This window comes from Aptenodytes patagonicus, chromosome 1, assembly GCF_965638725.1.
Source record: "Aptenodytes patagonicus chromosome 1, bAptPat1.pri.cur, whole genome shotgun sequence".
Taxonomy (NCBI): Eukaryota; Metazoa; Chordata; class Aves; order Sphenisciformes; family Spheniscidae; genus Aptenodytes; species Aptenodytes patagonicus.
In genome coordinates this window covers 8,826,065-8,841,382 of record NC_134949.1, presented here as the reverse complement: position 1 = coordinate 8,841,382, position 15,318 = coordinate 8,826,065, and the positions used below count along the sequence as shown (strand labels likewise).

Genomic DNA, 15,318 nt, shown 5'->3' with positions numbered 1-15,318 from the left:
TGATTCCAAAGAAACTGTTGTATGAAATTACAGCTTTTCCAAGAATCATTTCTAATGAATGATTAAATCTAATCTAATGACTAAATGACTAAATCTGGGATGATGCAGGGCTTTACCAAAAGAGTGGAAAATACTATATATTGTCACAATACAAAAGAGGAGGGACACAAGATATCTAAGCAAATTAACAGGCATATTGGTCTTATTTCATCTGTTTTTAAGGCTTCAAAACAACCTTTTAGTTAGGGAAGGAATAACAAGTTTCCGGTGAAAATGGAGTATGGTACAAAAGACAATATAACTTGGTAAAGAGCCGTTATTCCACCCTAATATTGTACTTTTTTTTAATAACATAGCTGAATTGCATACTACACTAATGTGGTAGAGCTCCTCTTTGTCAGGGCTCCAATTAAGTATTTTATAAGCTGCCACATGGAAACTGATTAGCTCAGCTGGCAAAAATAGGCATTATTACAAGAAAAAAATGGTCCAATAAGTAAAGAGCTTGTGGCAGAAAGTTACTCATGGAGTTCCTCAAGAAATAGTGTCAGAGCTCATCCTATTTTGTATACCCTTCAGTAGCCTTGGCAAACACCCAGCACTCCACAACATGTGCAGATGACACAAAGTAGGGAAGCATCACTAATACAAATGAAGACTGGTAATATTATGCAGGAAGAATCAAAGGGCTACGAAGACCAGAATTATAAACAGTCAGGGGAAATGGGTATAAACTGGTCATAAATACAGACTGTAGATTAAAAATAAATAAATCTGAAACATCAGACTAACAAGGTTCTGGTCTGTAGCAACGACCTCGCTAAAGAAGTTGCATGAAGTATGCCACAAGGCCCCTTACAGCAGATTTGGACCAGGTTATGAAAGGAATAACTGCTACATGAGGTAGTTGCTGGTGATAGCAGGGAGTGAGACCAATTGACCAACGTGACTCCTTCCAGTTTCATGTCCCTAAGATAGCCACGCTCATGCCAGCAGCAAGCACTTGAGTGTCCCACTGAGGTCGATGGCTTTCAGCAGCCCTGGGGGTTTCACTGGAGCCTCTCGTGCTTGACGCTGCACACATGCTTCAGCACTTCTCTATCAGTAGTCTCTGGTACGAGAAACCCCAAAGTGTTTTATTAGTGGTACATGTAACACCAGCAGGATGTGTCTGTATCTGGAGTGAAGGACATCAGCTGATCAGCATCTCGTAACACTCACTCACTGAATTTGAGTCCTGTGAAGAAAGGCATTGCTTCCTTCCTATTTCGAAGGAATAAGAGGTGGCAGAAGCACTTAGAGGAAAATACACTGATTTTAAACAGCCACCTGATGCAGCAAGAGAAAGTCTGCTTTCTTCCCTTATTTTATTCTATGTACTAGATTCATTATATTAATGCTTGAGGGAAGGCATGCAATAAAATTACAGCTTCCTGAGCATCAAAATGTCTCATTAAGGCTTTTTGAATCATGTAGACCATGACTCAGAATCTTAAGCTCATTGGTATGAATGAATTCCCTATATGACAGTCCCAACTGCAGCTTCCAAAGAACAAAGCCAGATTGAGCTGTAAACCCATTGTCACGCTGGCATATGCAATATACTCCCCCTGAGAAACTCTCCTCCATGAGAAGCTACCCCCCTGTGTGAAAATAAAAAAAAGGATTCATGACTTAGCCCAATGTGACCATAAAGCGGGTACAGTAAAGAGGGCAACATGATCAAAAAACACCAAAGTAAATGAGAATACAGTCTAATCCCAGTTTTGCTACTGCCCTACTATATGTGACAGTCAGGTCTCAATCTTCCCGACAGTAAAATGACAACAATGTGACTTGTTTTTTTTACTTTTTTGTCTGAAGAACTTGGTAATTCATAGCTGAAAAATGAAAAGCAAAGAAAAACAGTAAGATCAAGGAGCACTGAGAAAAGAGACGACAGTGATCCAATAAGACTGTCACACTGCTGCATAAGACAGTATCATAAATATCACAGCCCAATACCATAAGAGTGGGTGTTCATGGATTGCTTCCTGAGAACTAGGACACTTGTCACTTCTGTAAACTGACCCTGGGTCACTTCACTGAAAATCACTGCAAGCACTAGAAATTTATTGAATTTCCCAACAAACACTGGAAAGAATTTAATGCTTTTTTAGTATAATTTTGCTGAAAACAAAGAGTATTTTAATTAATGGGAAAATGAGCTGATTTTAGCATAGCATGCGTGTATACCAGTTGCTCTCTAAATACGTCACATCTGTTGCATTCATGTGTCCGGTATGGGAAGTCCACAACTTGGGGAACTGGACAGATTGTTCTCATATACAAATCCTAAGAGGAAGGTTACCCTAAGCAGTTCTTGTAACTGGCTTCCACTGTACTTGCTGTACTCTGGAATTCAATATTTTAAAGTCATCAGCAAACAAAGTAAGTTAATGCATCTAAGTTCCTTATCTGAATTTCTCCCTGTATTTGAAACCTAACCAGACTGTCTTTAGAGTTAGATTTTTCACCTAGCTTTCTTTTCAACAGTTTTATCTCAGAAATACTTAGAGATCCCTAAAAGCCAGGAATGTATTCTTAAATCTCTTTTACTTTTATATCTGCCACAGACCTTCCTTCTCCCAACAGGTTTTCCTACATCTAACACACTAATTCCCATACTTGAAATATACATCCAGGGCAACGTTTGACGGGAATTTCCAACTCCAGTAATTTCATAGTAGCAGAAAATTGGATCTCTGAAAGATATAATTTGATATGGCAGGCAGGGGGGGAAGAGAGGATATGAGGATCGATTCAGAGTGATTTACAACACTGTGGGAAGTGCCAGTGCCTTTGTATGGCATTCTTTATTTTCACAGTGCTGTCAAACTGAGTAAAATGCACTGGAAGTCAGAGGGAAATAACAGTTATGTATTTGGATGACACATTCAAAGACTTTTGGTAGCTTAAATTTGGCAGGTGGCACTTAGAGTGAAACCTCTTATTAGAACCAAATGGGCTTTCTATATTGCATCTGTCTGAAACAAAGTGAGATCTCCACATGCCACAGTTCTCTTAAACTGTGATCCACTCTCGAACACAACTTAAGAAGTAGCCAATGCTTTCAGTACTTAAGGGTTTTCTGAAAAATGCATTTTCATGTGTATGTTATGAGCATATGTGAAAGCTTAAAGAAGATGGACCAGATGCTGATTTCATTTACACTGGATTAAATCTTGAAAGGCTTCAGTGCTTTTACACTTCATTTCCCACAGTGCAACCACAGCAGACTTCTGACTACCGTCTGTTTCTCCTAAAAGGAAACCATATACCAGGATTTTTAGGGTAAATGGCATTGCTTCTGACATGTTTATCACGGCAGACTGAAGACAACTCCTACCTTTGAAAAAATCAAAGCCCAATATGAGCAAATGTTTTCAGAGAGCAGGATACTGGCAGTTCTTTATACCTAAACATATGGGTAAAATATAAAAATCACAGTGGATGTTTATGGAAACATAATTTATAGCAACAATGCAAAAGGAAATAACAGAGACACTCTCTTCCACCTAGGATTGCTGTCATTCTGGTTACATACTGCTTTCTTCACGTCTTGCCCCTGTCTGTTGTTTTGTGTCTGTAAACACCGTTTAAAAGCTTCCGCCTTGTCTACACAGTTGCCTAAATTTAAGTCTATCAAGTGATTTTATGGACTCCAAAAGGTTTTCCGAGGTTCAAAACGAGAGTTACATAGCTTAATGGTGAGAGTCCTCCAAGGGCTAGCAAGCACAAAGTTATCACCTCTGTCTCTGGAAGTCCCTAATCTGAAGCACCGTTATAGCTTCCTCTTACACTCTTCCTTTAGTGCCCACTGCTGACCATCTTTGAGGACAGGACACTAATCTATATGGATCCCCAGTAGAACCAGTCTTGTTTTATTGTAAATGATAGATAAGATGGTTTCTACTTCTATTAATTTTGGGAGGAAGGGAAATACTCTAAAATAGGTGGAAATGAGTACCCTATGAACTGCAACACCCGGAAAAGTTCCCTTTGTTTCAAAAGCAGGGCTATCAGCATGCATTTACACCTGGGAACTAATTCCCCATGTGCGGAGGGTCAAACCCTGCCCCTGTCAAATCTCAGCTTCACCTCACTTCTTTTCTTATAACTTTTTCTTTTCAGAGACTGAGAACAAACCAACATGATCTCAGATGGACTCATGATCATCCTCCTCCAGTTCCACTGGGTTTATTCTAGACTTTCTCAGTCCTCTTGCCCCCACTTCCAGAACCTTAGATATCTCCAGTGGTTTCCATGTGACACTTTGACCTTCGGCCACAACAACCCCATGCAGCCCTACAGGCTTGGGGAAGAGTGGCTGCAAAGCTGCCTGTTGGAAAAGGGGGGTGCTGGTCGACAGCCGGCTGAACATGAGCCGGCAGTGTGCCCAGGCGGCCAAGAAGGCCAATGGCCTCCTGGCCTGTATCAGCAATAGTGTGGCCAGCAGGAGTAGGGAAGTGATTGTGCCCCTGTACTCGGCCCTGGTGAGGCCGCACCTCGAATACTGTGTTCAGTTTTGGGCCCCTCACTACAAGAAGGACGTCGAGGTGTTGAAGCGTGTCCAGAGAAGGGCAACAAGGCTGGTGAGGGGTCTGGAGAACAAGTCTTATCAGGAGCGGCTGAGGGAACTGGGACTGTTTAGCCTGGAGAAAAGGAGGCTGAGGGGAGACCTCATCGCTCTCTACAACTCCCTGAAAGGAGGTTGTAGCGAGGTGGGTGTCGGTCTCTTCTCCCCAGTACCAAGCGATAGGACGAGAGGAAATGGCCTCAAGTTGCGCCAGGGGAGGTTTAGATTGGACATGAGGAAAAATTTCTTTACTGAAAGAGTGGTGAAACATTGGAACAGGCTGCCCAGGGAAGTGGTTGAGTCCCCATCCCTGGAGGTATTTAAAAGACGAGTAGATGAGGCGCTTAGTGACATGGTTTAGTGGGTGGTGGTGTTGGGTCAACGGTTGGACTCGATGATCTTAGAGGTCTTTTCCAACCTCAATGATTCTATTCTATGATGTCTCCTGGCAAGCCTTTTTCTTCTGACAGATCAAGAAAACTTCACCCTCAGACAGTCTACAGCTTTTGCTAACAGGTAGAAAGCTAAATTCCTTTGATATATAGAATAAGCAGCACGTATTTTGTTAGGAAGGACCAATTCCTATGTTTCAAGGCTGCAATAAACATCTCGGACTCTGCGTGTATTCCTGAAGCTCTGGCTTGATGGCAAGAACCAAAGCCTCCCTTCAGTGCTGGCTAAATTCCCACCAGGCTCATTCCTAATGGAGACGACACTTATATAGACTGACAGGAGGTTTCCCAGCGCAATGAAGGTAAAATTTGGCTCCTGTATCTCAAGGGTGTCATTTTACGTAAATATGCATAACTATTTGTATATATGTTCCCCTTCCTGCAGAGATGGGTGGGTCACACTGCAAATATCGCCCAGTGATAATAGTGCTGACCACTTGGACTGTTGGTAAGCACTGGAGCTATAGAAAGGTGCAGAATTTCTTTGCAGCTATTTCATAAGCATTTACTCAGCTGATATATATATATGCATATGTATTTTTTACTGTGAAATACAGATAAAAATCAATACAAGAGGGCATTAAAGGATAAGTCACAAGACAGCTGCACCTGGTAAAGCCAAAAAAATAGTAGCAACTACAAACTAAGGATGCTCCAAGCGATGGTAATTTGTGACCCTGTGCCAATACACACTGGGGCAGATGAAAACAACTTGTTCCAAAGCTGCTATTGGGGATCTGACATGTTTATCTATTTGGCCCACATGTGGCTGTGTCTTCTAGCACTGACAGCTCCTGCAGGTTGGCAGCTTTTCAAAAGCTTGTCAGCCCTTGATAGCATTCCTATTCCTGCAGAGATGGGCGGGTCGCGCTGCGGATTACACAGTGATAATAGTGCTGACATATAACCCCGCTTGCACTGTTAGCGAGCACAGGACTTACAGAAAGGTGCACCTTTTCCTTGCAGCAATTTCATAAGTGTTTACCCAGCTGACAACATTTTGTATTTAGTATTTATTTAGTTTAAGGAGTAAAATAACAAAGGCTTTAGACAAACTAACAAGAAAATTCTATGTACCAAAGTAATCTTTCCAACAGGATCCCAGAGCTTAGGATTCCTATAGCTTTTCTTCTCCATCTTTCCAACCTCTCATGCTATTAAACATGTTTGTTTGTTTGCTTTACACTGCACTTCTACTGGTTATGGCATAGATGTTTTCAGATTTATCGTCCACGTTTGCAATGCCCTGATAAATGTAGGTTGCTGCTCCTTTCTGCTTTCTTTTGCTGAACATCTTTATTTTACTCATAGGAAGGAACCACAAATCCTCCAGTTTATAAATAGCTTGCAACACTTGTCAGGCATCTAAGGATCTTTCAAGAAAAGACTATGGCACTTGATAATGCTATTCCTTCAATAGGAGCTAGAGGCTTCTATTCAGGACAAGTTCATAGAAATTATATCCCTGCTACAGAAAGATGATTATCCTTTGCTAAGCTTCAGATACTTATAGAGTGCAACCATTTTAGCATTCTGCATTTGTCTTCCATTCTGGAGGACTTTTCTATTATACTGTGGTACTTACTGTTGTTTTATAATAAGGTTTGCAAGCACTGGAAACTGGATGGATTTTTTCAAGCTGCCAGCTAAGGAAGTTTTCAACCAATTACACAATAAATTGAATAAAAACTAGAATAACTTAAGAAATTGGAACTCCAGAAGAACTATTGATTCATCTCATCAGGAAAAATATACCAGGAAATAAAGCCATAACTTAATATATGTAAGTTAAATTAACTAATTTAGGTAAAGAATTAGGTTGTAAAAAGGAAGTTATTAAATTATATATATATGTATACATTAAATAAGGAAAAAGGATACAATGCTTTGGATGTTTCTTTGAATACTATTCCAGAAATATCTGAATATAGAGCATCAGACTCTACAATATAATCTCGCCAAGTAATTATACCCACAGATGAGGATTTTCTGAGAGTAAATTGTTAGGGATCCTGATTTGGCTTTTTGGTGTATCAGTAGTTCCTAATATAACAAACACCTGAAATTGAGAGCTTTTTTAAAGCAATCTGAATCCACCCAGCATTGAGAATTCTACAGTTCATGTTCAGTTTTGTTTTAAAGAAAGAAAACCCCAAACTACCCACAATCTTGCATTCTAGTTTCAAAGCTCTCACACCTCTCTTACCCCCCTCAACTTGCTGTCTTTTAACCCTCCTCCCTCAAAGTCATTAATAAACACATAATTTATAGGCAGAAACTTAATATTCTAATCAATTACTTCTCATTTTAGTGGCTGCATATAAGCAGATATATTTTTCTTTCCAGACGACTCTTACTCCAGAGGAGTACAAAGGACACACTTCAGACCCTTGTAGTCCCGACATGTGTGGTTTCCTCGCACCGGGAAAGCCTGGAAGCGAGCCGCCTGGCCCTGCGCCAACCCAAACCACGGTCAGTCTAAACACAGCGCCGGCAAACGCTACTTTCTGACACTTCGCTGCTACTGGAGAGTATCCTTTAGCATTGAAGCCTCGTCAGTGACTGAAATTTATACACAACCTCTCAGGCAACTTCCTTCATCTCATCTCTTCCCTCCCCAAACATGTTTCTACCAGCCCGGCACAGAGGAACCAAAGAGAAACTCTTGTGTGATATCATCTCCTGTTACCTGGGCATTTACCTAAGAGGGTAAGTTTATAAAGTTGCTGAATGCCCATGAAGATCCTGGAAATCAGCATACCAGGATGCTTTGGAGAGCTTTTCAGTCAGTTTTAGCTATTTAATATACTTTTCTTCACTGTTTTGTCTGAAAAGTTAAAGATGACCTGAATGGTTAAACTAAGAATTAGAAGTATTTGAACCTGCAGACAATCATTTCTTTAGTCCAGATAGGCAAGTGGTTATGAATTTTATTTCCTTCTTTCAGGTTACCACAGATCTGTAGCCATACATTCTCTATTCAGCTTACCAAATGTAAATTTTCATTCCAATATAAAGTGAGTCTTTGCTCTACAATATCTCTATTAAATGGCACTGTCTGATTGCACACTAATTCTCCTGGCTCAGTCTGTGTTCTGCTCTTCTTGGAAAGCACAACACCCATAACGATCAGTGGTGGTTTGGCTAAAGGGAAAATGTTACCAGCTTGGACGGAGGGGAGGATCACGCAGGGTGCTACCGCCTCCAGAAAGCTCTGAACTAATCAAGCCCTGCTGAACATAATGGGAGGTGACAGCACTCAGCTTCTCTCAGGAGGTAAGCAGCATCCCACAGAAACAGAAATCTTCTTTTCACACAAACAAAATTTGTTTTCTACGGAAAGCCTATGCCAGAAATCAAGCTGTAGTCTGAAAATCTGCAATGTGACTAATGCTGTCATTAATGCAATATCCTGAGGAGATGCGGGTTTTTGAGTAAACTTGCGTCTGCTGTCTCAGTAGTTAAGTGTTTGATAAAGCATCCCAGGGAAGAAATTTCCTGAAATGCTCCAAATCTGAGTTTTAAAGAAACTGGTGTATGGAGCATTGCAGAAGTCAAAATAAGAAATAAGATATTCAGCCTGGTACTGTACCTCTTCTGTACAATGACAGCAAGTGTTGCGCTCAAACACGTGGGGCAAAATAGTCTCCTGTTACACCTGTTAAGCCCCTGCACTGCAGTTGTATTAATTCAGGGTCAGTTACCTCTTCAGAGCTGACAGCAGAACAGAGTAATTTAAAACCTCCTTCTGGTGCTTAAAGAAAATATCAAACACAGCTGAGAATTTAAATTTTCTTCAGTAAGTAGCATATCTGGAACAAGAAGGAAAGCAGTTTTCATGTGTGTTCCTGTGCAAGCATCTGGTTTTTACATATAGCAGTCAACTGTGCTTACAAAAGCTCCAGTTCATCATGTCTGCTAGAAATACTGAAGACTAAATTGCCATCTTATTATCTGGCGTTAACACATTGTCACAGGGCAAGGGAGTACAGTAGATCCCAGTGGAAGCTTCTCTTATCACTAGCAATTCTAGATATTAATACAAATGTTAATATTAAAATTGCCACTAACATTTTTACTATAATTTTAACCATCCAAATTGCCTCTGCTCTGTTTGATATCACAATAAAGTAATCCCAGTGATGTCAGAAAGCAAGGAAAGAGCTGTCTTCAGTTATCTTCCTTCAAATGCTTTTATTTGAGGAGGGTGACCATGATGAGAGAAATTAAGAAGTAAACACTCCGAGCTGCATTTTTGCCTATTTGCTGATATTTTTATGCTACTTTCATGCACTGCAGGGCTCCTCCGGGTAGCTGATCTCTTGCAGGACAACAGTCTCACAGGAAAGCATATAGCATGAGAAATTCAGTTGATTAAAGACAACCTGTATAACCACGGGAGGTGAGATTACCAAATCCTGGTACACAGCATTGCACAATGAATCTGCCAGTTACCCAGTGAAGAAAAAAGAAAAAAAAAAAAAAAAGAGAAAAAGGAACAAAATTGAACTTGTGAGATTAACTCTGTGGAAAATAAACTGACCTTTTTTACATTTTTGTTTAAATCAACCAAGTTGAGCAGGAAGATGTGGTCTTTAGCCCCGATTAGCAGCCGGCCCCTCTCCTCATCTAGCAGCAGGGTTCGAAAATCAAGCCCTTCTGTTGAGCCCAGGAATGGGATGCAGCTGTTTGAAAGCAGCAAGTCTGTGGGAAAATGAAGAAAATCTTTATAATCAAAATGTTTACATATGACTCATTGGTGTCTTTTATAAATATATGCAACCAGCATGGAGTATGCCGGTGAGATAACTGCACTCTTAGAGAATGTCTTTCCAGGGTCGTAATACAGTTCCTGTCAACCTTGGTTTTCTTTGTTTTTTTTTACTTCCAAATTGAGTAATATTTACTTTCACAAATATTTTTCCATATGAAATTTTCTTAATAAATTCTCTCTATGACATAAAGGAATCAGAAATTCAACAGAAATTAGAAACAAAAAAAGACAGATCTTTGCAAAATATGTTCTATACCTTTCGTTCATTGTAAGAAAACTAATGTATGTTTATATCATCACACTCATGGATACACATGATCAAGAATCAGTATCTCACCATATTTGGTGCTCTACATATAAAGCAGCAAAGAAGGTCAATGCCAGCAAAGAATAGTTAGGAGCAGGAAACAGTAGTTAGATATGGCAGGTATCATAGACTCATAGAATGGTTTGAGTTGGAAGGGATGTTTGAAGATCATCTAGTCCAACCCCCCTGCCATGAAAAGGGACATCTTCCACTAGATCAGGTTGTTCAAAGCCCCGTCCAACCTGACCTTGAACACTTCCAATGATGGGGCAGCCGCAGCTTCTCTGGGCAACCTGTTCCAGTGTCTCACCACCCTCACCATAAAAAAATTTCTTCCTTATGTCCAATTTCAATCTATCCTCTTTCAGTTTAAAACCATTGCCCCTTGTCCTGTCATTACAGGCCCTGGTAAAAAGTCTCTCTCCATCTTTCTTATAAGCTCCCTTTATATATTGAAAGGCTGCAATAAGGTCTCCCTGGAGCCTTCTCTTCTCCAGGCTGAACAACCCCAACTCTCTCAGCCTGTCCTCATAGGAGAGATGTTCCATCCCTCTGATCATTTTTTGTGGCCCTCATCTGGACCAGCTCCAACAGGTCCATGTCTTTCCTGTACTGACGACTCCAGAGCTGGATGCAGTACTCCAGGTGGGGTCTCACCAGAGTAGAGGGGGAGAATTACCTCCCTCGACCTGCTGGCCACGCTTCTTTTGGTACAGCCCAGGATATGACTGGCTTTCTGGGTTGCAAGCGCACATTGCTGGCTCATATCCAATTTTTCATCCACCAGTATCCCCAAGTCCTCTGCAGGGCAGCTCTCAATCCATTCATCACCCAGTCTGTGTTGATATTGAGGACTGCCCCAACCCAGATGCAGGATCTTGCACTTGGCCTTGCTGAACTTCACATGGTTCACATGGGCCTCCTCCTCCAGCCTGTCAAGGGACCTTCAAATATCATTTAGTCCAATTAAATGAGGATGGCATCCCTTCCCTCAAGTGTATCAACTGCACCACTCAGCTTATTGTCATCCACAGACTTGGTGAGAGTGCACTCAATCCCACTATGTCATTGATGAAGATATTAAATAGCATTGGTCCCAGTACGGACCCTTGAGCCTTGAGGGACACCACTTATAACTGATTTCCACTTGGACGTTGAGCTGTATATACAGTTGAGAAGAACTGGAAGGAGGTAACAACCATAAGGTGTATAGAAAGTTTGATATAAGGTTCAATTTGTCCATTGTCTAATATGAAGTTCTGGTGGCAGTATAGAGAATAGCTACAATTAAATTTTCAGTTACTATCATTTCAATTGAGAATCGAGATCTGAATCAACAGCCATTGAGCAGAAGTATATCCCTAGGGCATAGTAATGAAATGAAGGCAATATAGAGGCACATTAAGGGGAGCATCTAGTAGCAACACCTCTAAGATCCTGTGGTCCTTACTTTTCTTACAGCCGTGGCAATGAGTGGCTGTTCCTGCATCCTCGCCCTCTCTGCAGAGGAAGTTTTCCCTATTAAAAGCACAAACTTGACACTTAAGTTTTACTGTGATTTAATAGTGGCTTCCAATCTCTTTCAAAAGGTAATTAAGAAAAACCTGTTTCTCTATGAAACTAATGAAAGAATCTATGCTTCTCCTGTAAAAAAGCTAAAAGGCTGTAAAGTAAAAAATCTGTAAACTTTTGCCTAATGAAGACTCTGTGGACGTCATTCTGGATGAGGACACAAACAACATATAGAAAAGAGCACAATGAGAGTTTAGTCTTGTTGGGGAGTCATTAATTTGGGGAGAACGAAAATAAACATGTGAATCAGTTCTTCCACAAGCTAAGTCTCCAAGCTAAACTGTTTAGAAATCTTTGGAAAGAAAAGCAAATCCTGTATTTGATTGAACATAAAATTAAGGGTATTTCCAGCTTCCTGGCACTGGATGGACAATGTAGCTTTCCTGCTAGAGAGGCCAGACTTACAGCACAAGTTATTTACACTTCCTGATCATGACGAAAATCAGGGCCAGTGTTTTGCAGAGTAACTTCTGAACAAAATAAAGAGAAAAAAAACACAAAACCAAGCTTTTTTCTCCAAGGTCTCTCACAAAACGTGACAGAGATTAAGTCCTGTTGCTGGCTAATAAACAGCACTGTGGGAGAAAAAATATTTTATCATTAGTAGTCTGACTACCTGGTATATAATTATGACAATTCTTTTTTGGCTCAGTCACTTCTACTTAAGCTCGTGTGGTTTTGTCTGGCTCACTGCTGAATGTTGTTACGGTACAGTCTGAAAACAAATTGTCTTGTACTGCAGCTCCTATTCCCCTAGGTGAGACTTATTTGGCCGTACTTTGAAAAAAATCTTACTTCACATTGAAAAATTAAATCCAATGTTAAGCACTACACTGCTTTACACCAGCACTGTCCTTTCTCACGTATCTTTTGTCAGGTTGTTTTTTTTTTTTTTTTTTTCTAAATTAGTAACACTTTAAAAGACCTGCTTATTAATTGACAGCAAGATCACTTAGGAACAACTTATGGTTAGCATGGTACTATAAAAACCTAAATCCCATCCAAACTACTTCTTACACTAGAGCTGGCTGATGAATAGCCTGGCTGAAGAATAGCTAAGCCAGTGTAATAAATAAATAAATGCTAATTTTAAAAAGGAAAAAGAAAAACCCTCTAAGCACAGAACTTCTGAAGCTTAGTTCACTCCACTAGAGTTTTCATCCAATAAGAAATAAAGATGTACTCCTCCTGACACTTGTTACTGGGTGCTCTATTACAGGACAGCCACTTCTAGTGAAACTCTTAATTTTTGTGTGCGATGTAGATGTGTCTTCATTAGACATCATACTCTGTACAAACCTCCTCCCTTGTTTTTTCTGACTGGAAATTCTTCGTACTAGATATGATGGAGCTGTTTATTAGGAAAGGGTTCCCTGACGTTGATCACAGCACAGCAGGAGGTTTTAGCTCCCTTGGGCTACTCGAATTCTTCTTGGCTGATCTCTAAAATACTGTTTATCAGCTGAGCATTGCTGGAGCACATCATTTCTGAGTAATCATCTTTCTCTTCTCCACCCATGACATAGGAGCTGGCTGCATTACTAGATTATCTGATCCACTGTACATAATAATAAATGCCTTATAAATTCTGCAGTCTAGATTAAATCCCTATTTAACAGTTCTATGTCCCAATTAGTATCACAGAATCATAGAATCATCAAGGTTGGAAAAGACCTCTAAGATCATCGAGTCCAACCGTCAACCCAACACCACCATGCCCACTAAACCGTGTCCCTAAGCGCCTCATCTACACGTCTTTTAAATACCTCCAGGGATGGGGACTCAACCACTTCCCTGGGCAGCCTGTGCCAATGTTTAACCACTCTTTCAGTAAAGAAATTTTTCCTCACGTCCAATCTAAACCTCCCCTGCCGCAACTTGAGGCCATTTCCTCTCGTCGTATCATACATAGTAGTACATAGTATGGAGGGAAGAAGAGGAATATAGGATCACAATATCTAGTAATTAGTCATTCACAGGCATTCACAGGAATAAACAGGAGAGATTCATGAATTTCACAGGCTACTGTATTTCAGTAATCCATATCACCCTCTGTTACTTTGAAATCTCTTCTGATGACAAGCTTCCAGTCATATTACAGTATTCGCCTGTGGGACACAAGTAACTAAAATGCAGAATATGAGGGAAAATTCCTTCTCATCTCCAGCCATAGGAATTTGATCTCAGTAAGGATAAATGATACGTTTGTGCAAAAGCTCTAAAGCACTTTCATTGCTTAGAGTCATGCAATCCATGGGCCTTTGCAAGTGTGTCACTTGCCAAAATATGTAGACTGATTCTCCACGTACCTGAAAGGAGATGACTGAGACTACTTTCCACTTACCATTTCTTTCTTATTTGGAAGGAATGATCTCTGTAGTCACCATCCCAAAAGGACATTTGTCATCTATTGCTTAACACTTCTAGTATTTCTCAGTAAAGAACCACCTAGGACAGCTACAACGGGGATGGAAAAAGCTGTCTCACGACTGAAACGCCCAAGTGGGAATTAGCCCTGCCTGGTGCCTTGAACAGTCATTTGTTTCACTGCATCATAAGGAAAACATCTGTAAAAAGTTCCAGATTGAAATGACAGCATTGCACACTGACTTCTTACTGACACAAACAGCAACACGAGCTGCAAAGTGGTGAAGAATCAAGTTTGGCCAGTTATTTACTAACTAGTGAAAAGAGTTTGGAAATAAGACTCTGAACATGGCCACTGATAAGATTAAAACTGAAACATGACCTAACAAAATTTGTCAAGTAAACATTAACAAAGAATTGATTAAATTATAGCCAAATTAATCATTGTTCTCACTCCACAAAAGCAAAACAATCCAATCTTACAGGTTGAAATTGCCCTTCACAGCGGAATATATTTAATATCACCAAGGATATTGCACTGGAACAAACTACTATGAAAAGCACATTGCCCAATGGTTTTCAAGCTTAGAGAAAGCTGTTGATTTGAATCACTGCATCTTTGTAGCCAGGCTAATATGGAAACAGCATTCTCACCATGCACAGAAACAAAGTTAGTTACAGGGATGGTCTTTCATTAGTACACATTCAGCACGCAGTTTATAGTGTGTATTTGCTGTTTTACTGAAAATTAAATACTTTTTTCCAGTCTGGCGATTAAATGGTCAGCAAACTCCCTTTCTGGGTTAATATTTCCCTGCTGAGTGGTAGAAGTTGGAATAGTGACTGTTTTTTATTCATTTAGAAAAGTATCTCAGTGGACTTGGCTCACAACAGCATGACCGTTGCTTACTTAAATAATCTCCAGCAGCAGAGCCACAGCGTCAAGGCTTCAAATGAAAAAATGTCATTCTGTTCTGGTAACATGTATTTACATTTATATAGCATATTTAGACTTCTTAGCCTCGAGTCACATACGCGGTGACTGTGCTGCCATTCCTTGACTCCAGCACGGTGTAAGCATGCAGCAATCTGGAACCGCTTGGTCGAGACTCAGAAGTGTCTTTGTGGCCAGTCACAGACATTTTTGTAATGATGGGCTACGCCTAAATTGGCAGAAAGGGAACTCCTCAACCTGTTTCAAAACAGCTACATCTAATGACACCTTTGA

General features: G+C 40.3%; 1 protein-coding gene across 3 annotated transcripts in view; it reads right to left on the bottom strand.

Annotated features, from left to right (window-relative positions):
• SEMA3D (semaphorin 3D) overlaps window positions 1-15,318 on the bottom strand; it is a 151,905-nt gene that overhangs the window by 77,621 nt on the left and 58,966 nt on the right. For all 3 annotated transcript variants that reach the window (XM_076359065.1, XM_076358893.1, XM_076358981.1), the window contains exon 3: window positions 9,614-9,774. In XM_076359065.1, the coding sequence (XP_076215180.1) occupies window positions 9,614-9,774 (161 nt within the window). The remainder of the gene's footprint in view (window positions 1-9,613; window positions 9,775-15,318) is intronic.